The sequence below is a fragment of the Mustela nigripes genome, chromosome 9 (genome assembly GCF_022355385.1).
Source record: "Mustela nigripes isolate SB6536 chromosome 9, MUSNIG.SB6536, whole genome shotgun sequence".
Lineage (NCBI taxonomy): Eukaryota > Metazoa > Chordata > Mammalia > Carnivora > Mustelidae > Mustela > Mustela nigripes.
In genome coordinates, this window is record NC_081565.1 from 10,338,214 (window position 1) to 10,363,574 (window position 25,361).

General features: G+C 43.6%; 1 protein-coding gene across 1 annotated transcript in view; it reads left to right on the top strand.

The window, feature by feature from the left end:
• Positions 1 to 25,361, top strand: part of PSMB7 (proteasome 20S subunit beta 7) — a 65,016-nt gene that overhangs the window by 18,400 nt on the left and 21,255 nt on the right. The window contains exon 6 of the mRNA XM_059410838.1: positions 16,978 to 17,036. Within this exon, the coding sequence (XP_059266821.1) occupies positions 16,978 to 17,036 (59 nt within the window). The remainder of the gene's footprint in view (positions 1 to 16,977; positions 17,037 to 25,361) is intronic.

Consider the following 25,361-nt stretch of genomic DNA (forward strand, 5'->3'; position numbering starts at 1 on the left):
TTTCTCTCTCCGTCACCTGGGGCCTCTCCCCTTCCATCTGGGCTCTAGGCCTCTTCCTGTTTTGTTTCCTGTTCCTCCCCTAGGCCTTTGTGGCAGCAGAGGCCCTTGTACCTCTCGCCCTCTCCTGGGCAGGCTCCTACACCCCACACTCCTGCTCCTCAGCTGGGGTCTAGCCCAGAAGCCATTCCCTCGTGACTGCCCCAGGCTGAGTTAGGAGGTCCCCTCGGGGGCATAGGTGTGAAACATGATTCCGGGATTCCTGCCTTGTCTGCACACCACTTGCCCCGGGTCTTGTCCCTCCTGCGCATGTGAACATTTGAGATCTCGGAGAACAGAATCTGTTTTACCTCCAGTCTCTCAGACTCCTGTGTGACTTGGTGAATATTTGATGGTGAAATAATTTTCTGGTTTGCTAACTTGCTTGTGTCAAAGAGTATCTGAAACTTAGTGTTAGAAACCTTAGCTACTGGTTATTTCTGGTGATTTAACCCTTTACAGTACCTTTGGAAGAGCGTTGCTTTAGATTGTGTTCCATTTAGGGCGCCCCAGGTTAGCTGTGAGAGAATAGCACAGAGCATTGTGTATGTGGTAGGGTTTTTTTTTTTCTTAAAAGCTAAATATTATTTCAGATTTCAAGCATATTATGGAACCTCTCTGTGCCAGAGTCCGCTAGTACTGTCACATTATTTTCAGTTAAAATTCTATGCAAGGGATGCTGTGGTTGCTGTTTTATTGATGAGAAACCTGAATTTAGAGAAATTTATGGTAACTTGCTCATTTTTGCTCTGCCTGTAAATGGCAAAGCTGGGATCTGAACTCTTCCTGCTCAAGCGAGCCCCTGTGCAACACAGCTGCTTTGATTTTCTCATCTTACAGATGTTACTTCATTAAGCTATTAAGCCTTGCTTCTGAATACTGAAAATATCTATACAAATTCCCGAAGGGCCTTTATTTGTTTTGCTTATTTTTGACTGCCTATGTGCGGATTTTCTATCCTGCATATTAAAAACAGTATTTACTGAAACAGCTTTGTAGTTTCAAAGGAAAAATTTAAAAATTATACATAGTTTTACCATCCAAGACAACACGATTTTTATCTTTTGATTTTTTTCCAGTCCAAGTCCATTGTGAAGAGGTTTACCAGAGAATGTAAAATAAAATACAGGTTTTATACTGTCCTGGCTCTGTCTTTGTCATTTTTTAAGTTTCTTTTAGCCACTGTTGACTTCTAAAAAAAATTAACATATAATCTATTATTTATTTATTCTGTTATTTATTATAATCTATTATATACCCTTCAGGGGTACAGGTCTGTGAATCATCAGTCTTACACAATTCATAGCACCCACCATAGCACATACCCTCCCTAACGTCCATCACCCAGGCACCCTGTCCCTCCCCCTTATTCCCCAGCAACCCTCAGTTTGTTTCCTGAGATTGAGTCTCTTTTAAATCTTTTTATTTTTATTTTTATTTTATTTTATTTTAGTTAATTTTGAAGGTTTTATTTATTTATTTATTTGACAGAGAGAAATCACAAGTAGATGGAGAGGCAGGCAGAGAGAGAGAGAGGGAAGCAGGCTCCCTGTTGAGCCCGATGTGGGACTCGATCCCAGGACCCTGGGATCATGACCTGAGCCGAAGGCAGTGGCCCAACCCACTGAGCCACCCAGGCGCCCCTGAAATTGAGTCTCTTATGGTTTGTCTCCCTTCCCAGTCCCATTTTGTTTCCTTTTTTTCCCTCCCTTCCCCCCCATGATCCCTGCCCTGCCTCTCAAATTCCTCATGTCAGAGAGATCATATAATTAATTGTCTTTCTCTGATTGACTTATTTTGCTTAGTCTAATACCCTCTAGTTCCATTCATGTCATTGCAAATGGCAGGATTTCGGTTTTCTGAAGGCTGCATAGTATTCCGTGTGTGTGTGTGTGTGTGTGTGTGTGTATCTCATAGCTGCTTTATCCATTCATCTGTTGGTGGGCCACTGAGCAGGGCTTGCATGTGTCTTTCCCTAGAACAGTGGCTGTGCTGGGCTGCCTTTCTTCCTAACCAGGCCATTCTTCTGCTTCCGGTTGCTGCTTCCTTCTTTCCCTCCTGCCTTCCCTCCTTCCTCCTCCTTTCCTCACTTCCCTTTATTTCTTTTCTTTTCTTTTTTTTTTTTAGGGAGAACTCCACAATTGCCATTTGGTGGATTTTTTTTTTTTTTTTAAAGATTTTATTTATTTATTTGACAGGCAGAGATCACAAGTAGGCAGAGAGGCAGGCAGAGGGAGAGAGGAGGAAGCAGGCTCTTCGCCAAGCAGAGAGCCTGTTGCGGGGCTCGATCGCAGGACCCTGGGATCATGACCCGAGCTGAAGGCAGAGGCTTTAACCCACTGAGCAACCCAGGTGCCCCTGGATTTTTTTTTTTTTTAAGATTTTATTTATTTATTTGACAGACAGAGATCACAAGTAGGCAGAGACACAGGCAGAGAGGAAGCAGAGAGGAGGAAGCAGGCCCCCTGCCGAGCAGAGCGCCTGATGTGGGGCTCGATCCCAGGACCCTGAGATCATGACCCGAGCCGAAGGCAGAGGATCAACCCACTGAGCCACCCAGGCGCCCCTGGATTTTGTTTTAATTCGTATTATAGTTGACCCTTGAATAGCAGGGGCAAGGGGTGGGTTAGGCGTACTGTCCCCCTGCACAGTTGAAAAATTCACGTGGAACTTTTGACTCTCCAGAAACAAGTACTAATAGCCTACTGGTGACCGTAGGCCTTACTGATAACATAAACATCCTATTGATGCATATTTTATGTGTCCTGTGTATCATATACTGTGTTCTTACAGTAAAGTAAGTTGAAGAAAACATGATTAAGAAAATCATAAAGAAGAGAAAATACGGGGCGCCTGGTGGCTCAGTGGGTTAAGCCACTGCCTTCAGCTCAGGTCATGATCTCAGGGTCCTGGGATCGAGTCCCACATTGGGCTCTCTGCTCTGCAGGGAACCTGCTTCCTCCTCGCTCTCTGCCTGCCTCTCTGCCTACTTGTGATCTCTCTCTGTCAAATAAATAAATAAAATTCTTAAAAAAAAAAAAAAGAAGAGAAAATACATTTATAGCACTATAAAAAAATGCACATATAAGTGTACCTGTGCAATTCAAACCTGTTGTTATTCTGGTAAGTGGATTAGCCAAATGTAAAGCTACAGATAGAATAGAAAGCCTTCTTAAATGAAACGTTCCCATGGATTATTAGAATTTACTGTGGGATTGAGGCTTTCCATAAGTGTATCTTAAGTGAGAAAATGAATATTTCATGTAAATTCTCATGTTTTAGTTAAATTATGAGTTTTTTATTACAAGAAATAACTAAACTTTGTAATTAATCTCTTTTTTTTTCTGAGTGATTTGACAGTAAGAGCTGGAAGCTACAAATTACCCGTAAGACAAGGGTGTCTAAATTTTGTCTACCCATGGGCCTGTATTGGCAACCAGCCAGGTGCCTGAAGGCTACCCTTCATTTACATTGGATAGAAGACACCTGTCTTGTCTTGTGCATCTTTAACATGCTGGCACAGCTCGCTGAACACAGGGTCCAGGAGCCTCCTCTCTGAGGGCTTGCCTGCCTCAGGATTTACTTGGGAGAAGAATGTATCAGATTCCTTGTGGGGTGGCCCTTGGACACTTCTGTCCTAAATCCTTTTTTTGTGGACATGGCGTTGACCATAATGACGGCAGCGTTCATCCAGCAGCTTTCTAGCTGCAGTGCCAGCAGCTCTCGTGAGATGCTTTACTGATTTAATCTTCGCAACATTGCGAGGTGGGCACTAGCATCCCTGTCTCACAGATGTGGAAATTGAGGCTCAGAGAAGTGTGTGGAGGTCCTATAGCCAGGGTACGCGTGAGCCAGTGTGGGAGCTGCGGCTTCTGTGACTTCCTTTCCTCGCTGTGTTACTGGTGTGATTGCTGGTGTGTGGCATGTGGTCCAGACCAAATATGATTTGGTCCATTCTTAAAAAAGAAGAAAGAGCCCCTTAGATTTTATTTAATCATTTCTTTTTTAAGAGATTAATTTGCAAGAGACTGCAGGTGATTGATCAGTGTGATTGTTGAAAGCCAGGCAGGATTCTTTGATTTTTCTTTATTAAGAAAGGGAAAAGGGCTTTGGTTGTATGTTTTATAGACAAAATGTGGGCTCTTTTAATTCTCAGATTAATTAGCTTATTCTTTTAACTTGCCAGCTTTTCTTTATTAGGCAAACTAAAGTAGTGTCAGGAGAAGCTTGGGGACCATCTTTTGCTATTAGTTTGGCAGTGTTCCTTGTAGCAGCATTGGCAAGGTATATAAAATTTTTATTTTTGCCCATTTATTCACATAAGAATTAATATGAATAAAATTTCAAGCATGACATTCCTGGAAATGAGGCCCTTGGACAATTTAGGAATACCAACTTAAGGAATAAACATTGTTATGCATCATTAGGGAAGACTTGGGGTCACTGCCAAGGCCATCCAGGTAAAATTTGATCTCCAAATAAACTGGTTGTACATTTTCCTAATTACTGGAATATACCTCTTAAGCCCTAGTTTATAGAGCCTCCTAGCAATTAAAAAGATTTGGGACAGAGTAGTAAATATACTGGATGTCTCACCTTGTGGGTAAAAAAAGAATCTTGGAATTAAGTTGGAACATCGGTAGGGAATTCAGACCTGCCATTTTCTCCATATTTTTACACTAAAGTGCAACCTTTGTGCAGACATTTTGATATTTCCACATGACTTGATTTTGAGAATTTTCCTGCCCTGGATTGAATTAGTGCACTACAAGATGGCAAATGTTTCTTTCACGTTCATTTTCAACTCTGAAATCAGCTATGAACTCATCACTGTATGTGGTTCATAGGCCTACGTAAAAGCCGCCTCAGAGGGCATGTGGACTTCATGGCTCTAGCATTGCTGGAAATCCTTTTTCCTTATAATGTGGGCCACGTGACTGTGTGTGGGAGTTCCACGAGCCTGGGGGTCTCCATCAGTATGACAGTGATGCTCAGAGCCTGTTTTCTGGGGGACAGGGGCTGTGCAATGGAGGGTATGCTATTCCGGTGGGGCCTTTGTCCAGACAGCTAGTGACTATGCAGAGTGGGGTTTCTGTAACCTGGAGTCCAGAGGCATAACCTAGAATACTGGAAAAAGATGGGAGCCTTGGCTCAGTCTTGGTTCTCCTTGACCAGGGCTGGTCACCTAACCCTTCTGAACCTCAAATCCCACATTTTGAAAAAGAAACTGATTTTTTTTTCTTTCTTTCTTTTTTTTTTTTTTTTTTAACTTGGGAAGGTCCCAGGGTTATTGGGGGTACTGGAGTGTCATGTTGTATGTAAACATACTGTAAAAAGTACATGTACTGTTCTGTGTGTTAGTTGATCTTGACATTATTTTTCCAGGTAGTGTGGTTTAGTAAAAAGAGCTGGTCTTTGGAGTCCAACTGGGTTCAGATCTAAGTCCCACATTTATTAGCTTTTGACCTTGAGCACTGATTTCATCTGTAGAATGGGGCCTAGAGGAGCTCTCCCATGGGAAACCATACATTAAAACATTCTTTGTTTTGTAGCACAGTAAAGATGTTTAGTGCATGATATTTTGATCATTTAGTGCTAATATATGCCCTGTGTGCAGTTTTGTACACTAAGACTTCTGTCGAAGTTTTTCCTGCTTTGATTAAGTATGATACATTTCAGAAGATTTAAAATGTGCAACACATGGGTATTATGTTGTGTTTTTTTTTTTTTTAAAGATTTTATTTATTTATTTATTTGACAAGAGAGATCACAAGTAGGCAGAGAGGCAGGCTGAGAGAGAGAGGGAAGCAGGCTCCCTGCTGAGCAAGAGCTGGATGCGGGGCTCGATCCCAGGACCCTGAGATCATGACCTGCGCAGAAGGCAGAGGCTTTACATGGGTATTATGTTTTAACATTTACTCTGCTGTGGAATGCCAGGAAATGAAACAACTGGAAACCAAAAATCCACAAAAGTTGGATTATGCGTCTTGCTTCCTGGCTGCTGTGAAGGTGGTATAAGCCAATAGATGGTGCCGTTATGTTAGAAAATGAGAAAATATTTACTTGTAAAATTCCTCATGGTGTTGCAGGGTATGTAATTTAGCCACCCCTCACCAGTTCTTAATCTGTTTTGATTAGAGTGACTTTGTTTTTGATTCCATGTAAAAAAAACATTTAATGCCTCTTGTGGGTAAAATTGAATTAGTGTAGATTCCTGTTTTTTTCTGCTCTGAGATTTACCATGATATCTTTTCTGACTTGAGTTCAGTCCTTAGCCTACAACCAGGTAAAAGCCCTTGCCAGACATACCTTTTAGAACAGTTAAATGCACTCCTTGCGGTTCTAAGTTCTTTGCTTTAGACCCCGCTGCAGGGAGAGGGAGGCTAACTAATTCATCTTTACTTGCTCTTGTTCTAGAATTGGGCCAGAATTGGCCGTGCTACAGAAAGGTGCCTTTGTACTCTAAGAACCTAGTGCTTAATTTTGACTTGCTTATAAGACAGACTACGTGGAAAGTCATTTTATGCATCAGAAGACTTCTCGCTGTGGAGTTCATAGAGTGGGGGATTTGCTGTCAGCCATAACGGCCATGACTAGCTTTGTGACTCTGGGTAGGTTCCTTCTCTTGTCTGAACTTAGTTTTTTTTCAGTCTGTAAAATGAAGATAATACCAGCTGGTCCATAGATAGATTCAATGAGAAAATCGATGTACCTGTGCTTTGCACGTTTTGTTCAGTACATAGGATTTCTTATCGTTTGCACACGGGTCTACGGACAAGATAAATCTTTACTGATTTATCTTATCTTATCTGGGTATGTTTTATAAATTATTAAACTCTGTGGTTCTTTGTCCTTGAGAGTTCTGAGGGGGCATGAAAACCTGAGAAAGGTCCGCAAAGTGGAATAAACTGCAGTTTGGGAAGTTACTTTGAAATGTGAACCAGAGCAAAGGATGCCTTTGAAAGACCTGTCATTTCCAACTGCCTTGAGCTCCTGCAGCAGGAGGGAGCACTGTGTGCCCTGTGCTCACAGTGCTGAGTGTGAGAGCCTAGTGATATGGGAGACTGAGGAAGGAGAGGCCTTTTTTTTTTTTTTAAAGATTTTTATTTATTTATTTGAAAGATAGAGATCACAAGTAGGCAGAGAGGCAGGCAGAGAGAGACAGAGAGAGGAGGAAGCAGGCTCCCCGCTGAGCAGAGAGCCCGATGCAGGACCACATCCCAGGACTCTGAGATCATGACCTGAGCCGAAGGCAGAGGCCTTAACCCACTGAGCCACCCAGGCGCCCCAGGAGAGGCCTATTTTAAGGTAATCCTCATCCTCTGTCTTATCCCCTAAGCATTGGGTTGGGTAACTCCTTTGTTGGAAGGAGAACAGTTGTCTGTCCTCATACCTTGTGGAGTTTCTTAAAAATATGTTAATAAAACAAAACTTCCACTTGTTAGGCCTGGATTCCCTGATTTGTTAGTCTTTGCTTAAGAATAAGTGTTTTATAACCTGTCATGTTGATGAGACATTGCAGTTGCAATTATAAGAAAAACTCTGGGGTGCCTGGGTGGCTCAGTGGAGTAGGCATTTGAGGTTAGGTGTCTGACTTCGGCTCAGATCATGATCCTCAGGGCTGTGGGATTGAGCCTGTGGGGAGTCTGCTTTTCCTTCTCTGGGTGCCCCTCCCTCCCTCTTGTGCTCTCTCTGTCTCTCAAATAAATAAATAAAACCTTAAAAAAAAAATCCCTGTTTCCTTCAGGTGCTCTTAGATTATTTGATTTGAGTAAAATTTAATTCCTTTTGACTTAATTTAGAAAAGGAACTGCATTTTTTTAAATTAGTTTTTGAGTGAAAAATGTTATTGGGTGCTTTCAAAATGTATTTCTAAGCATATTAAATGGAATAATTTTTTTTTATTCATTGGGAATAAAAGGTAGACTCTTTGACATTGAGGTACATTTGCTGATGAAAAGGAAGCATTCTTCCCCCTCACGAGGGGTTTAAATGTAATACTCAGTGCTTACTCAGGAGTGAAAACATCAAATTAAACTGTTTATGCTGACAAAGGACAAATCTGGATTTCAGCAACCCATGCAAGATTGTCTGATTGCTTGGCCTGCCTCTCCTTGAAGCTTTTGGCCAGGACTTATAATAAAATGTGTGCATACAATTAAACCATTTCAAGTCGGTGTCTGAGTCTTCCCGGAGTGAGGAGAGGTGCTCCACTGCTCTCTAGTGGCTGAATGTGGTCCCCTGGCAGCAGCTTTGCTTTATATCCATAAATCAGCTCTTCACACATTGGCAGTGTTGGTCTCCAGAGCAGGCACCAATACCAGGAGATTCGTCCTCTTAGACAGGAACAGAGTGAAAAATGATCCTGATCCATGGGTCTCTAGAAAGCACCAAATTTTACCCGGGACGGGTGGCCACTTGACTAACAATGAGCAAGTGTGAGTAAGCACTCTGTCAGAGAGAGCTGACACTGATGGATTAGAGTGTTCTGCGTGGTACTCTCCTACCGCTGCCTACATCCTACACCTTGGCAGGCCACAGTGGCAAACAGGTCCTCGGGTACCTCTGACGGCCCGCTCCTTAGCAGAAGGAGCAGCTTTTTTCCTGAAAAGATCTGGTTAAATTGATTTAGGGAAAAGCAATAGAAATCCATTTCCTGCTGCCCGTCAGAACTTCGTGACTTTGAGAAAAGAAATTTTGAAGACCTCTGTGTCCATTAAAACCGCCAGGCCTGGAACTTGTTGAGAATGATGATATAAAACAGCTCCTGGATGACGGGGACTTTGTCTTAGTGTAATTACAGTAGCTAGCCTTTATTGAGCTTTTACTCTGTGCCCGACATTCTGCTTTCCGTGCGTCATGTCCTGCAGGTTGCCCAGCCCCCCCAGTGAGGAAGGCACGTTCTGTCCTCTCCCCCTCTCATGGGGGGAGAAGCTAGGGCTGGTGGGGCGGGTTGCTGGAGCGAGGCTTCTGGGAGGCCGTCTCCCTCTTCTTGAGGTGGCGGTGCCTCCTGGAGCAGCTTGCAGGGATCCGAGCACCTCAGTGCTGGGCTGGAGGGTGACCCCGGACTGTGCTGCCTCCTGCACAGCAGTGCGTGCGTGCCCGGAGCCTGCTCCCTGCTGGACTCCTGGGATGGTTGGTTGGAAGGAATGAGTGGGAAGTTGCCCTTCTAAAGCCTGGAGCCACGAGACCTAGGTTTGGATCCTGGCTTCCCTCCCTACTGACTATACGGCCTTCACCAGCTGAGCCTGCCTTACCTGGTCTGTAGAAGGAGGAAATTTCTACCTCACTTGAGTTCAGGGCCTGGGACCTGAAAGGCTCCCGATAAATGCTTTCCCCTTTTCCAGTTTGGGAGTTTGTAAGCATGGACCTTATTAGAAAAAGCAAATTTCTACCTGCTGGCTTTCAGTTCCTTCTAGAAATTTGACTTAGAGCAGTGGGCTTTAGAAAATTATTTTAGTCTTTTATCGTTTCTTCAGTATATGTCTAAAAACATAGATTCTAGAATTGCTAAGTTTTGATTTAGTACTTGAGTGAACACTATAAAAATACGTGATTCATGTTTTCTCTCTCTCTCTTTTTTTTTAACCCTTCTGTCCTCAAGCCACATTAATGCAGGTGTTCTTGAGGATATGGAACAGATCAAAGTGGTATCTTAGATGGTAAAATTTTCTTGATACATTTCAGATTTTGTCCTGAGTTGGGTTGTTCTCTCCGAAAAAGTTAAGTTCAAACTGAACTACCAGTGCCTATAAGCTAAGATCAGAAGTACCTTCAGGGGTTTTAGAAAATGGAGACTAATTTCAGTGTTCTTTTTTATTTAAAAATATTTTCTGAATGGGACTATTTTAAGATAAATACTCAGAACAGACAGTTGAGTGGTATTGCTAAGCAGTGAATGACATCTGTTAAATCATTTAGAACATTTAACTAAAATCCCAATCTCATTTGAATTTCTGAGCAAAACAACACAAATTAACCATACCCAGATGCGTGCTAATCATTCTCTTGAAATCTGAAGAAAAAGCAATTTAGAAAGCATGCTTTTTTTTTGTGGTAGGGAGCTAAGAAAATAAAGCTGTTTCCATGTTCACTTGGTAATCTTGATTTTAAGCATTTGACTTTGCTACTTAGGAGGCAACACAGTGGAATGGAAGGAGCATCAGATGCTTTTTATTTTTTTTTATTTTTTTTTAAAGATTTTATTTATTTATTTGACAGACAGAGATCACAAGTAGGCAGAGAGGCAGGCAGAGAGAGAGAGGAAAGCAAAGCTCCCTGCTGAGCAGAGAGCCCGATGTGGGGTTCGATCCCAGGACCCTGGGATCATGACCTGAGCTGAAGGCAGAGGCTTTAACCCACTGAGCCATCCAGGTGCCCCATCAGATGCTTTTTAAATGCAAGATGATATGGGTTCACAGTCTCAGATTTGCTAATCATTGGTTATGTGATGGGGCAAGTTCCTTACCTCGGAGACTGTCTCCCATTTTGTAAGGTGGGACTTCTCGGACCTGCCCTGTCTGAAGAGCAGTCAGAGCCCATGGAACTCGGCTTTGACATTTCTTAAATGCTCTGTGTGCTGTGTTCATTGTGGTCTCTTTAGTAGTTCGTGTGCCACAGCATAGACTTCTGGAGAAGTGGGATCTGGCTTGGGGCTGATCTGCTCACAGGACTTCATTATTAAGAGGCTTTTTATGTTTCAGACCATCCGAAGGAAGCCCTCCTAAGGACAGTGGTAGAAAGACATGGTGTGTATATTTGTTTGTGATGAGTGATTGCGGTCGTTCCTTGGAACTGTTGACTCGTGCCTGGGTTGACCTTCAGGCCCCTGTATATGAATTTCAGGAGCGAGCTGCGTGCTGCGGTCGTTAGCAGTACGACCGTGACGGCTGGTGAGGTCTTGAGTCTTTTTCTTTTTCTTTTTAATTTTTCATCCCTGTACCGTGGCAAATTCTTATTTTCTGCAAATTTATTCTTTAAAATACTGCAGGTAATGCATGGTCTTTTGAAGAAAAATAAAGTATGAGTAAACCAAATAGTACCACCCAGATGGAAGTGTACTGTTTTGACTTACGGTTTTTCCAGATTTGTGGAATCTGTATCCTCTAAGCTTAGGTGTTAATACTGCTTTTGAACATGTTTTTGCCCTATTGAATATTTTAACATGGACATCTTCTCATTGCCAAAAAAGTATTGTCATGTTTAATGACCGTATATATAATAATTTTTTGCCCTGTCATCTGATTGTTGGATCTTTGCATTTACCTCTAGCTTTTTTCTTCTTTTTTTGCTAATCTAAACAGTGATCTTTTTATATACATAATTTGCATATTCACCCATTTATTTCTTTAAAATGACTCTCTAGCAGTGGAATTGCTGGGGGGGATATATACCTTTATGCTTTCTGATGGATGTTTCTAAACTGCCCGTTTGGAAAGTTCTCTTCATTTTTGCTTCTACAAGTGTGTTAGATGTTCCTTTTCACTGCACTACAGCCCTGGGTAGGATTCTCCTTAATCTTTGTTAATGTAAAAAGAAAAAACAAAGGTATTTAATTTAAATTCAGATTTCTCTGATTACTAGTGCCCTTGAACAGCATTTTTAAGTGTGTACAGGCCGGTGCCTTTTTTCCTTTTTGTCAACTGCTGTGTCCTTTTTTCTGTTGCCAGATTGGCATATTTTTGACTCTTTTTAGTACTAATGTCCTGCATGCTGTCCATCTCTTTCTGAGTTTCGGGGCATAGATTTTACATGGTTTACAGGAGTTGGTCTCTCCCTACCCCTCCCTAAGCCCATGGCCTGCTACTAATAAGAGCAGATACTTCATTTTACAAGAGTGGTTGGAGCTGTGGCCCCTTGTGGCAATTTTGCCTCGGACCCCCTTCTCCTGGAGATCAGCAGCATGGGTGACCCACACTGTCACCTTGAAGTGACTCAGTCCCTGACAAAGATGGGGTACAGACCTTTCTGGGACCCTGCAGGGCATCTGCTGTGGGAGGAATTCTTTGAATGGCCCCCGAACAGGAGCAGCCAGGCTGAGGTGGTGCCTGGCTGATGGCTGCAGTGGGTTGGGGCGTGCGGGGTGGTTCCTGGCCCTCGGGTGGAAGAGGGCTGAGTTGCATGTCCTTCCCCCATCTCGGTCTCTGTGCACAGTCCGGCTGGTGTGGGGCTCGGGGGTCTGGAGCGGCTGTGGGTAGGCGGTGAGCTAGGGAAGGACCGCGGGTGCGGGAGGTGAGCCGGTGGATAGCTGGGTAGCCGCCACTGTGTCCTGTACCGTCTTCGTTCTAAATGCTGGTCACTGATTGCTCCTCGTTTTTCTGTTTTAAAGAGCTTTCTTCTGGAAGCAACACTGGCTACTCAGCAACTGTGGGTGGGCTGAAAAAGGGCAGACTTGGTGGAGGTTGCTAAGGAGCAGCTACATGAAAACTACTGATGCGACGAGGTTGTGGTAGTAAAATGCAGGAGCCCTCGGAGGGCATTTTACTCCTGTGGGATCACAGAGGTTTGGACCAGACTAGGACATACAATATGACATGGTTTTGTGGGTATAAAGCCTTTTTTTCCCCCCTTTTGAACATTGAACTTGCTGCCCGCTTGAGTTTGTCTTATATTCATCCCAGTATGGCAAATTAGGCAATAAATGTTCTTGCCCACTTTATCAAGGCATTTACTGCTATCATCATGCCTTCAGGGCCAGCTCAGAGTTTTCCCCAGCTCCTTCATTTGGACAGTTGTCCTGAAATCAGCCCAGCTTAATTCAGCAGCTTCTGTTTAGTGCTCACTGTGTGCCTGAGACGCAGATACGAAAGGGTGGGCGTGTTGCAGAGAGGAGAGAGCTAACCTCTCCGGGGGCTTGGTCAGGGAAGGTTCGTGGGAAGACGTACTCTCTCTGCCGGGGTTTGCAGGGCGCCTAGGAGTTCTGTGGACTGTCGGGGGGGCAGAGGGCATAGCCTGGGCCAAGGGGGGGGGTTGGCTTGAAATGGTATAATTTAGGAAATTATTCTCAATTTTACGTTGGTGGGGTTTCAAGTGTGAGGAGGGGGTCAAGGGAGACAGAGCCCGGGTCCTGGGAGGTCATGCATGTCTCCCCTGAAGTGTCGTGGCATGAGAGAGTGAGTGTCTTCAGTCACACCTGAGACAGGCCTCCTTGCCCTGCGCTTCTGAATCCTGTAACGCTAGACGAGAAGCTTTATCATGCAGTGGGACGGTTAAATGGCCTGATGTGATGTGTGGCAGGGAGTGGGTGCTCCACGAAGTGCTCTGCTTTCTTCCTCCTTGGCTGCCTTCTCCTCCCTACCATTAGCTGGGCTTTTTGAGGGCAGGCCTCACACCCCTTATTCCCAGAGCCCATCCTGCGTTTGTGGAAAGCATATGCCGTCTGGAGCAGAGGCCAGTGTACGCTGTCTCCTGCTTTTCTGTTCATTTCTTCCTTAATGGAAAACCAGAGAGTTCTGACCAACTGTCTGAGGTGACTTTATTTTTGGAATAGAGAATCAGGGTAAATGTTCCTTCATGATTTTTGCCTTGGTTTTGGGTTCGAAAGTGCCAGGTTGGTTTAAGTCAATGCCAAAGTCATGGAATGTCTCAGGGCATTACTGTGGCTTAAAAGTGGGCTATAAGGGTGCGTGGCGTGGGGGGGCGCTCTGTCGGTAAGCGACTCCCTTTGGCTCGGGTCATGATCCTGGAGTCCCAGAATCATGGGCCTCCCGCTCAGCAGGGAGTCTGCTTCTCCCTCTGATCCTACCTTCTCTTATGCTCTTTCTCTCTCAAATAAATACAATCTTTAGAAAAAAGGGGGATAGAATATCTAAACATTTTGCAGGTGTCATGGCTGCTGTACTAGTGTGGCATTAGCCGGGTGGTTTACTGCAGACGGTTTTAAGTGGCACCGAAACACCTAGGAAGCCTGAGTGAAATGACTGAAGAATACTGGTCTCGTCGAGTTCACCTTCCTTTTTTCTTTTTAGTGGCCAGTTCCTCGTCCCTTCCCGCAGTTGCCTTGCCTTGAAATTATGTGAGGATTTGCGTCTTGTTCTTTTACCTCTTCGGGCAGTTGCAGTCCTATTTGAAATTCTGACTTCAGTGTTCTAATAGACACACGTTCAGGGTTTCCTGGAAACCTGTTGACAAGTCAGGCTACTCCATCTCCTAGCATTTGCACATTTTTCTGAGAAGGGGGCGCCAGAGTCCTCCGTTCCTAACCAGCTGGGAGCAGGAGCTAATTTGCAAGTGACTTAGAAATTGTTTTTAATGTTGAATTTCCCTTTCTTTTCAAGTTTATTTGGAGGATGCTTATCTTTGATCTCAGGAACAGCAGAATCAGGCAGTTGAGCAAGCTTCCGCTTTCCAGAAAGCTTCTCAACATCGTGCACGTGCTGGATAGGTTGGAGTGTGTGTATTGAGGGGTGGTGGGAAAGGGGAAGCAGAAGTACAATGTAATAAAGACCCCTGTGTCCTCTCTTCATTTACCTGGATGGCACCTTCCAGCTCTTAAAAAAAAAAAGAATCAGTCTCAGTGTGTGAAGCATCCCCACACTGGACAGACACTTTTTGTTCCAAGAGTTTAGATTTAGTATATAATTTCCACTTAAAGAAATTTTGTCTGTAGCATTGTTCTAAGCAGGGAAAAATAAAGGTTGTTTTTTTTTTTTTTTGATAAAGGAAGAATTATTATATTGGGAAGAAAGTATTTTTCATTCCTTAAAATACTGGATGAAGCTAAGCAGAAGGAAATATATGTGCCCAGGAAAAATAAGAGTAAAATTAACTTATTTATGGTGAACTGCCAAAGAAAGGATGGCCCCAGAGAAAAGAACAGGGCTCCGAATTTCTAAGGAAGAATGTCTTTTATGCTAAGCTTGGTTTTTTCTTTTAAAATAATTGATTACAGTTTTCCATAAAGTTGTTTGCTCTTAGGTTACCCACCCTCCCCTGTCTTTTTTTAAATGTTTATTTCAGGCTTCTGGTACTTTTACCCTTGGCTTTTCAGAGGGAGATTCTGGGACCGAGACTGGATAAGGCAAGCCTGCTGTTGGGCACTCTGCGGGAGCATTTGTATCTAGAAGTGTTTTTTCCTGAGCTTTCCTTATTTGCAGTTTTCTTGTTTCTTCATGACAGCTCTCCTTTGTTTTCCTCACAGAACCAGCTTGTTTTTTTACTAAGTCCAAGATGAGTTCTCACCTGTGTCTTAGAACAGCCACTGGGGTTACTTTTTCCTCTTGATCCCCGAATCTCAGAGTAAATGTGTGACTCACAAAATATTGGTGGACTTTGACTCTGTTTTCAGATTTTCAAGGACACATTTATTAACGAAATTCAAAGGTTTCGCTTTGGTGAATTTGCTCTTGCTTATGTGCTGGTTTTATTTGGGTGCACACTGGTTTTATAGCTGCTTAATTTCTAGCTTCTTTCCGAAGGGCTTTTAATATCTCTTCAGATTCCCCCCCTTTTTCTTTAAAGGAGAAAAAATGGTAAGAGGGGAAAATGGGGCTGCCTTTTGCTCCCAAGCCTAAATGAATAGTCATTGCTTGTAATACCGGTCTACACTTGACGCTTCCTACTGCTTTAGATGTGATGTATCCAGTGCTGTGAAGGTAATGATCCTCAACCACAGCAATATTCCATAACAGGAGTATCTGTCATATTCATCGGGATTACCATGTTCATTGATTTGTGTCTGTAAATCTGCTGTTTCTACCCTTTAAATTTGATCTATAATTGGACCTCCTTAAATGGTTCAGAGAAGGTAGTCTGTATTTTCTCAATGCAGCGTGGCTGTCAGCTTCTCCTTTTTCATTATACATTCAGCAGACTTGATAAAATCAGCAGGACACCTCATTTGAAACTGTTTAATCGCTGCCTTTTTCCTTTGCTAAAACCATTGAGGTGGTCAAGCGATGTACACAAATCATTTTAAATAGAAAATATGGTTTTCTCTGTGACCCAGCTAAATAGATAGTGTTATGCAAAACAAGTTAAAAAGTAATAAATGCCAAAAAAATCTTCTAATTGGAGTAAAAAATTGTGGGCAACTCTATCCTCTCTCCAAAAGTAGAGTATCCTGAAATATTGCAGGACCCTGTAAAGACAAGATGATGGTTTTCTAAAGATTCTCTGGTTTCTGAACAAAGCAAGTTTAAATTTTCAAATAGTGCTGAGCTGCCTTTTACATCCATTCAAAGGGAGCCCACACTTATTTGTAACGCCTTTATAGCCTACTTTTGTAGGGGATATCTGCTGTCTGTTAATATCTATGCAGCATAACCTTTCAGCCATTTGCTATTGTGATAATAAATTTTTGTTTCTTTGTCTGTCATTTTGTCTACTCAGCTGTTACTCTTCAAAGTACGAACTAAAAATAATAGCTCCAAATAAATGCCACATAATAAAGTGTTTTACAGTGGAAGCTGGAATAACCTGGTGGCTGCGGCTCGCCGTCCTTATTACCATTGCTGGTGCCGTAGTGTCTTCCCCGAGTGTCAAGGTGACTCTACCAGGGCCAGCTCATTAAAACAATCTATTCTTTCTAACGGGCTTGGTACTTAGCACTATACCCAGCAGCCTGCCAAGGCACAGTTGTGAAGCACAAGACGCACAGCATAGCATGTATGAAGTTAATGTGGCATCCACTTTTTGAAAAAATACCAATTCTCCATAAGCACATTTTCCTGCTTTAGCATTTTATTGTGACTAATTTATAATTACTCCTGTCAGTGGTGAGAGTAGGGCCAGTTGCAGGTTTGCCCGAGACGGTGGTAAGTATGACCTCAGGTTTTGGAGGAGCGTTGTTTACCTGGTGGATGTGGCCCTAGAGGATCAATACTGACACTGTGCTCAGGCGGGACACTGGGTTTGGTGCGCCATTTTTGCTGCCCCGAAGTAAACTTGGAGGGAGAAGCCGGAGTGGGTGGATAACACTAAAGGTCCATCTTTTTCTTTCAGGTTCTGGCTCCTTGGCAGCAATGGCTGTGTTTGAAGATAAGTTTAGGCCAGATATGGAGGTACGTAAGTCCCTGCAGTTTTCTTCTCTGTCACAGGTTTTTCCAGCTGTGTGTCGGACATTGGCAAGTTGACGGCCGGTTTCTCCAGAGCTTGTACAGCACTGTTGTTAGCTGGAATGCTCTTTGGCACAGGTCACCTTGTTTGCCGAGAAGACTGGTTGGTTGGGAGAGCTTCGTTTCAGAGTGGCCCTGCTGTGCCCTCCCTTAGGCTTGGGGAGCCAGCACTGGTCAGCCTCTCGCTTTGGCCTCTGGGCTGTCTGGGATCTTCTTGGCTGCACATGCTGCTGCAGCGTGGACGTTGTGTTGTGCACTTGGCTCTCTGTGTCTCGGTATCTCAAAATGATGAGGGTTTTTTTTTGTTTTCTCACTGAGAATAGAGAAACTAGGTCTTTGCGTGACACACAGACCTGGTCTGAAAATGGAAGCAGCTTAAAAAGCTCCTATAGATTGTTCTGCATCTGGAAGAAGAGGGGGACAGGACTCGTATGTGTAGTGGAGTGTTCTCAGAGGGTGACGGATCTAGTGGCGCGAGTCTGTTTGTAAGAGATCCTTTGTTCTGTCTTCTTTGGTGGTGGGGGAGGTGGTACCTTCTGAATGGCATCCCACCTGTCTGCTTTAGTGATGGGTGTCCCCTCCCCATTGGGCAGCCTCCCCACCCCCTAGATCTCCAGGAACAAACCCACCAGTCTTCCGTTGTCACTTTTGAAGGGGTGTTCAGTGTGCTTGGGTACTTGATGGTACCACGTTATTCCTCCGCCGTGCTTATCTCTGCTGCTCAGCCAGCTCGTGGGCACAGAGGTCCTGTGAAGTCAGCCTTCATTGTCTGCTCTTGGTTTTTTGATCGCTGTTAATTTTGTGATGGTGCATAGCAACTTGTTTTCAACAATTAGTAGGCTGTTTATGAGTGGTTTACCCTATTCTTTAATATGTAGGCATCTGCTGTTTCTGCCTTTGCAGTATTGTTCTGTTCAGATACCAGAGGATGTCTCTGGGAATTACTTTCTGACAGTGCTTTATGCCTAATCATCTTTGGAGGAGATTGCATATTTAAATATTTTGTTCCACCAGCTCGTTGTCTTTAGAGCACCAGCTGTCATTGGAACTCTGAAGGTCTCTCTGCCCTTTAGGTTTGGGCCAAGTGCCCTGAGAGCCAGAGGATGTAGGGTTGTGGATGCTGCCCATCCAGGACGGGGGTTTCCTGCCAGAAGCTTCTCTGCCTTTGGTGCGTGAGGTTAGCACACGTAAGTGACTTGGTCACTGATGGCTGGATTGCTCGCCTTTCTTGGACATCTGCCAGAATTAAAACCTATGACCAAAGGTAGGATTTAGCTGGGTGTTTTGTAGTAAAAATAATAGTGTCTTGCTCCAATTAAGAATAGTAAACAGGTCCAAGTATCAACTGTAAATGAGATTAGGATTCTGTTCTCATTTCTCTGTGTGAAAATTTATTCTTATCTCAGCATTATTTTCTGTTTGGGGTTCTTAAGTACAGAGGAAAAATAAGATGTACTAGGTCACCTAAAAAAGAAAAATCAAAAGAAAAAAAAAGGTCTCCCAGTCTCCAGTCTAAAGGAGAGAAGTTCGTGAGTCTTCACGTATCCATTAGAACTAACGAAGGTATGGGGAGAAAGACTCTGATGATTTTTGTTTAGAAAATCACCTCAGGAAAAAAAAAAAAAAGAAAGAAAAAGAAAACCACCTCAGTAATGTCAAGCCCTCCTTTAAACCACATTAATCTTTTCAAATTTTCTTGAGAGCTTTGTCTATTTCCAATTGATTGGAACCTCTATATGTTAGAGACAAATGAGAATTGCAGAAAAAGTTGAAAGCATGAGGTATATTAAAAGTGACTTAACGCTCTGCTAAAGTAATTTTACATTATTCAGAGTTTGGATTTGAAGTGATTCAAAGGCCATGAATTTAATATTGCTGTGATTCGAGGAAGTAAAGGGACATGTGATCTTCCCTTCAATAAGATTTGTGGTATCGTCAGTCTGGAGAATGTGGTCCTTAGATCAATTTTATATGCCGCTCAGACCACTTGATGTTCTGTATCAGCTGTGAGACCTTGAAATCGCCTGGCCAAATTCCCATTTCAGATTGATTAGTTAATTTTACAATTTCACGTGACTGGTTTTGGTCACGGAAGTTGTTGAAACTTGACGCGGGCTGACAGTGAACACAATCGCTTTATTGTAAAGAAGGTAGTACCTGCTTCTTTGGTACGTAATAATGTAACAACTGTCAGGAGATAATACTTAAAAAATGTACAGGGCCGTTGATAGATACGAAAAGAATTTATTGTGAAGACCACACCGCTAACTACTGACCACCTTGCTTTTTGGGGGGAAGATTAAATGATGTGCTTTCCGTGGGAGGCTGAGTCTGGCTGGGGAAGTTGAGAGGATGTTTTAATGACTTCTTTGTTGTGAAAGAAAATTCATCAGGGTGTCATTTCTGGCTCCGCATTTGCGTAGAACTTGTGGAGACATCTTGGTTTCAGATTTCCCATCTTTATTTTCCTTCTTTCCAGGAAGGCTTTCTGTCTTTCTGTGACAAGAGGTCCTCTATGACTTTTCTTTCTCACCTCTTTTGAGACTGTAGGGTTGGATGGCTAAATCTGCGTATTTCCTTCCAGTATGAGAAAGGATTCTGGACGTGTCTCACGCACAAACTAGGAGAGCGTTGCTGCCTCTCAGATCTTACGTGGATTGCCAGGACAGGAGCTGCTGCACAATTCACGGAGAATTGCATAAGAAAGGGACAGTTTCAGGCTATCATAATTACATATTCTTTGCCAAACAGTAATTTTTAGTCCAGACTTCTTAAACAAACTCTTGGCTTTATTGTTAGAACAAATCAATTAGAGGTAGCTCAGAGTCCACCCCCCGCTTTTCTTTCTTTCTTTCTTTCCTCCTGCCCTCCCTCTGTCCCTTCCTCCCACAGCCCTGTGCTTTGGAAGTGCTAGTCCTAGACGGCAGTATTTGTGGGATGAAAGTCCCTATCTCCTTAAAAACCTTTATTGTGTTTTCATTTTCTTCAGCTTCATAGTCCATTATGGTAGCCAGCAACCACATGTAGCTATTGAGCATTTGAAATGTTTTTTCTAGTCTGACTTGAGAGTGCTTTAAGTAGAAAATGCACACTGGATTTTAAAGACTTAGTACAAAAAATTTAAAAAATATATTTCTTTGGGGCACCTGGATGGCATAGTCAGTCAAGTGTCCGACTTTTGGTTTCAGCCCAGGTCATGATCTCAGGGTTGTGAGATCAAGCCCTGCATTGGGCTCTGTGCTCAGCGGGGAGTCTGCTTGGGATTCCCTCTCCCTTTCCCTCTGCCCCTCCCCATCATGGGCACACATGCATGCTCTTTCTTTCTAAAATAGATCTTTAGAAAGTATGTATATATTTGATTAATGTGTGTTTTCATTGCATATTGAAGCAGTACTACTTTAGGTGTATTGGGTTAAATACCAAATAAATTACTATTATTATTTTTAAAAGATTTTATTTATTTATTTGACACACAGAGAGAGATTGCAAGTAGGCAGAGAGGCAGGCAGAGAGAGAGGAGGAAGCAGGCTCCCCGCTAAGCAGAGAGTCTGATGCGGGACTTGATCCCAGGACCCTGAGATCATGACCTGAGCTGAAGGCAGAGGCTTAACCCACTGAGCCACCCAGGTGCCCTTAAATAACAAATTATTAAAATTTAATTTCACTTCTATTTATTTAAGATTCTACTTACTCACCTGAGAGAGAGCATGTGTGAGCACGATTTGGAGGAGGAGTGGAGGGGGAGGAGAGAGAGAGAATCCCTTGCAGAGTCTGCACTGGGCACAGAGCCTGACGTGGGGCTTGATTTCACAACCTGAGCTGAAACCAAGAATCAGATGCTTAACTGACTGAGCCACCCAGGCACCCCTATTCTTACTTTTTCAAATGTAGCTACTAGAAAATTTAACACTATGTATGTGGTTCACAAATTTCTATTGACAGGATTAGGATAGCATTGAGCTTGTCATTTGACATCACATTTAAGTTTTCTGCCTTATCCAGGTGACACCTGTACTATTATTTTTCTTGAGAAATTTTTAAATAAATTAATTCACTATTTTTAATAAATTGAGATATCATTTATATGTAATAAAATGCATGGATCTTAGCTGTATAGTAGATCTTGGCGTTTGTAATTCATTTCTTTTGTCAGTTCACTTTCTCTTCCCTACAACCACTTCAGTTCACCTCTTTAAGTTAAATTTTGTTTCTAAATATAGTATATATCTGTGAAGTCCTGGGTTTGATGCACTGGTTATTTTTTTCCCTGAGACACATGAATGTGAGTACACACTATTAATATAAATAAAAAATATATTCATGTGTCAGCCATTGTGTGCAGGCTCAGGGGTATGAGTATTAAACTTGGAGAAAGCTAGGGCTCCGTCTCGCTCCGTCCCCCACAGCCCCTCTTGCCAGCTTGCTGTTGTTCTGCGCCGGGTGTGCTTGCTCGGCATTGAGTCCTCCCTGCTGGCGTCAGCCCGCGGTGCAAACGTGGCTTCTTCATTTGTTTGTGTTCTTGTTGTCCATTGTACACACGTGTCTCATTGTTTTATGGCTGTTTGGGGGGCATCTGCCTCACTTGCCCTTGATGGGGGAGAGCCTCGAGGGCAGAGGCCATGACACCGTTTCTGCTCTTTAGCTCATGTTCCGTTTGTGCTGAGCTGAGACACGATAACCCTGCCCTAAAGCAAACTCTGAGTCATCAAAAGCCACCTGGGAAATGGAGGGGACTTTCTCTTCTTCCGATCTGGAAAGTGCTGCGCGTTTTTCTGAGATAACCGAGGAAGATAACTCTACACTTCTTAAGTGATCCACAGCACTGGGGCGCAGTCAGCAGAGCCAACACCCGCTTAAGTACACAGGCAGTACTGAAGATGGGCAAAGGGCGCATGCGCATTGGGAAATCATGGGCCAAAAAGCAGAACAGGGAAACCCAGCGGGGCTTCATGAATGGTTAAGACAGGCCTCTGCTGTTTCAGGTTATCGGAGCCAGTGACTTGCCTCAGGTGAAAGCCCTGGCTGAAGGTTGCCGAGAAACTGCCGGCTAACCCTGTGAGTTTAGGAGTCCTGACAGTCTCCACAGATCTTCACCCGGCTGTGACCCTGCCCCTGCCCTCAGTGGTCTTGGAGCTTTCATTTTGTCCTTCTGTCCTTAAGGGTTAGCCTGGAAGGCCTCCGAGGGTAGGAGCTGTGCTGCTGCTTCCTTCTCTTTCCTTGCACCTGGCGTGCTGACTGCTGTACGGGAGGCATTCAACCGGTGTTTGTTAAGCAAGTGGATAAAAAGGTGTCAGAAGCAGCTTCACTTAGTCGTTCCCAGCTTAACCCTCCTTTGATACAGTTTGATAACTTCGCCTTCACTGTTGATAATACTGAGCTGTCATAGCAATGAAGGTAGAAGACGTTGTATTACTTCTGCTAAATCTCCCGCCTTATTTTTATCAGCAAAGGGGGTTGTTTGCTATGTATTAGCAGAAGAGTGGATTTGGAAATGTGTAAGTTGACCTAATGACAAGGGGTCAATTATATGAGAGGTTTGTTTTTGGTGATGCTGGATTGCATGGAGCCATTCCCCTAGATTCCCCCCGCCCCCATTGTTAGAGCTGGTATAAGAATTAAGCCAGTGACTTGCCTTGTTGTTACCCATAGGCTGGCTAGGCAGGAAACTAGTGATAACCACACTGTGGCCTTTTGAGTCCATTTTCCAGTTAAGTTTAAGAAATTTGACCAAAATACCCAGGAATATGGTGTTAGCTTTGTGAAGGTATCTCGAAAATTGCTAAAATCACTCACGTAAAAGCAGATTTGAATTTAAGGCAGGAAGGGAATTAAGGGAGCGCGCCGGTAACTTCCGTTAGTCTGCCTTCTTTGTAAGGAGGAATGTTTTCGTTTGGTCCAGTGAGAAATTTAAACTCTTGACGATTATAATTCATTAAAACGGGTAGAAGATTAATATTTAGTCTGTCAAGATCAATACTGTCCCCTCTTTGCACTAATTGTCAGAATAGCACGCGAGGGCCGCTGAAGGGTAGTGGTGTGCGGCAGGACCCTGACATCACAGGGAGACGATTCAAAGGCAAACTGTCCTGCACCCTCTGGTATCGACTTGCAAATTAGCATCTGGAATCTAATTAAACAAGCTTAATGAAAGTAGCAGCTGAATGCTGCTGGAAAAGACAATCAGCTTTTTTCCCCCTCTCTGATACATATTCTGTACTATTGAAGTTGGTCACCAAACACATCGTGTGAGCACAGTTAAAAAAATTAGCATTTATTTGAAGAATAGAAACTGTTTTTCATTCTGTTATGCATTTGGCGTGCTCTGGCGTCCCATGAGAGCCATGCCACAGCAGATAGTGCACAATATTTATAAATCCATGACAGGCAATAATAGCAACTTGAAAAATTCTTTTGCTAGAATCTCAAGTTGAGAGCTGCCAAAAGCGGAGAGGATCAGATCTGCAGTGGCAGCTGCTGTGCCCTACAGTTAGAATTCTAGACTTTGAAGATGCTCAACTTAAAGAAATGAAGACTGCAGGCTTAGCCAATTTTTGCAGGTTTCTAGAGCTCTGGCTCTCTGCCTTTTGAAGATGAGTTGCTGAAGCTTCTACCACTGCCTGAGGCGTGCTAACACCAGCAGGATCTTTTTTTTTTCCCCCCCTAGTCTTAGTGTGTCTTCAGTTTTAAGTAGCACATGCTTAGTCAGTGCCAACTGTGATGGTCCTTTCTCTGGTCACAATACTGAGGGATGAGCTCTTAGCCTCTACCCTTCAGAGAGGAGCCACGAAGATAGATGGTGACGTGTACAAGTGCCACTTCAGCCGTCTGATTTATGGAGTCATATTTCATCGCGCAGCAAGTGCTGGCCTCTAGAGAAGCCCTTATAGATTGCTAAAGATGTGAGCAGCTCTCGCCCTAAAGGCTTGTGGTTACCTCGCAGACGTGATGCCAAACACCTAGCTATCGAAGAAACAGAATTAATTTGTCATTCCGGGCAGCGATAGATCCACTTTAAATAATGAAAGAGTTCATACCTATGTGGTGTCGTGACAGCACATCTTCGAAGTAACTGTGGTGGGTTTTTGTTTTTGTTTTAAGCCTGGTAATAGCAAGACACCGAAGTTGTAGATTCATCTCTGCTTTGCGAGATGGACAGTAGTGTTAAGAGAGCTGCATTATTTTGATTAAAAAGGAGAATTTGTTCAGCTTGGCACAGAGACTGGTCCCAAAGGAAAATATAGAGCGTGGGTTCGGTGTAGTCACGTGGAAAGGGGAATGGGAGTTTAGGAGCTAGAGGATTGGGCTGTGAGTCTGTTTCCACTGTCCTTGTAGCATGACTCTGGGCAAGCCACGACCCAAGACTGTTCGTCTAGAAGATGGGGATCCCGAGACATGCTTGAAGGTTGCTGTCAGGATTCGATGTGGTCTGTGAAACACCTTAAGATGGTGGCTCGCACGAAATTGGCTCTAAAATACAGTAGCTGCACCTGTTTTTCCATCATTCAGTAGCAGGATACAAACATCCCATAGCAACGACTAGTACAGTCAGCCGTACTTGCATCAGGCTTGGAGATGATAGCGTAATATGGACAGATGGGAACCTTCTTTTCCATCTGAAAGCTTAAAATCTGAGACAGACTTATGTAGAGGTCATAGTGACAGTAGAGGAAGCCTGTGTAACACATACCAGAGGCTATGGAAGTATTTGGCTTTTTGCAAGGATGAGGAAGAAGGTATTGAAGATACAGTCATCACGGTAGCTAGTGCTTGTGGCGTGCTGGTACACTGCAGTGGACTCTGTTCTAGCAGCTTCCTCGGCATTCTCTCCTTTACCCTTCAGTAACTGTGTGGGGTCTCAACTTTGTTAGCCCCATTTGGTGGAGAAGAACAGGAGGCTGCAGGGAGCTCAGATACCTTGCCCCAGGACCCAGAGCTAGGAGTGATGGAGTCACTGAATCCTGGGCGGTCTGGCTTTAGAGCCCTCCGGTGTGATCCGTCACTCTACCATCCTGCCTCTCTGCTAGGCCTCCGAGTGTCTGCCCGGAGAGTGGGGAAGGCATCTTACTCCAGATGAGCTGAGGTCTGGGCTGCTTGGGCTGTTCTTCTCTCTGACGAGGGAGCCAAACGAATATCAGTGGAGGTACGCAAGCCTCTTCAGTGAGCCCAGCGATCGGAAGGGACCCTGGAATAGAAAGACACAAGGAAATACAGAGATACTGGGAGATATGAAAAAGTCACTTCGCTGTGAAAAATATTTTTTTCTTCTCTTTG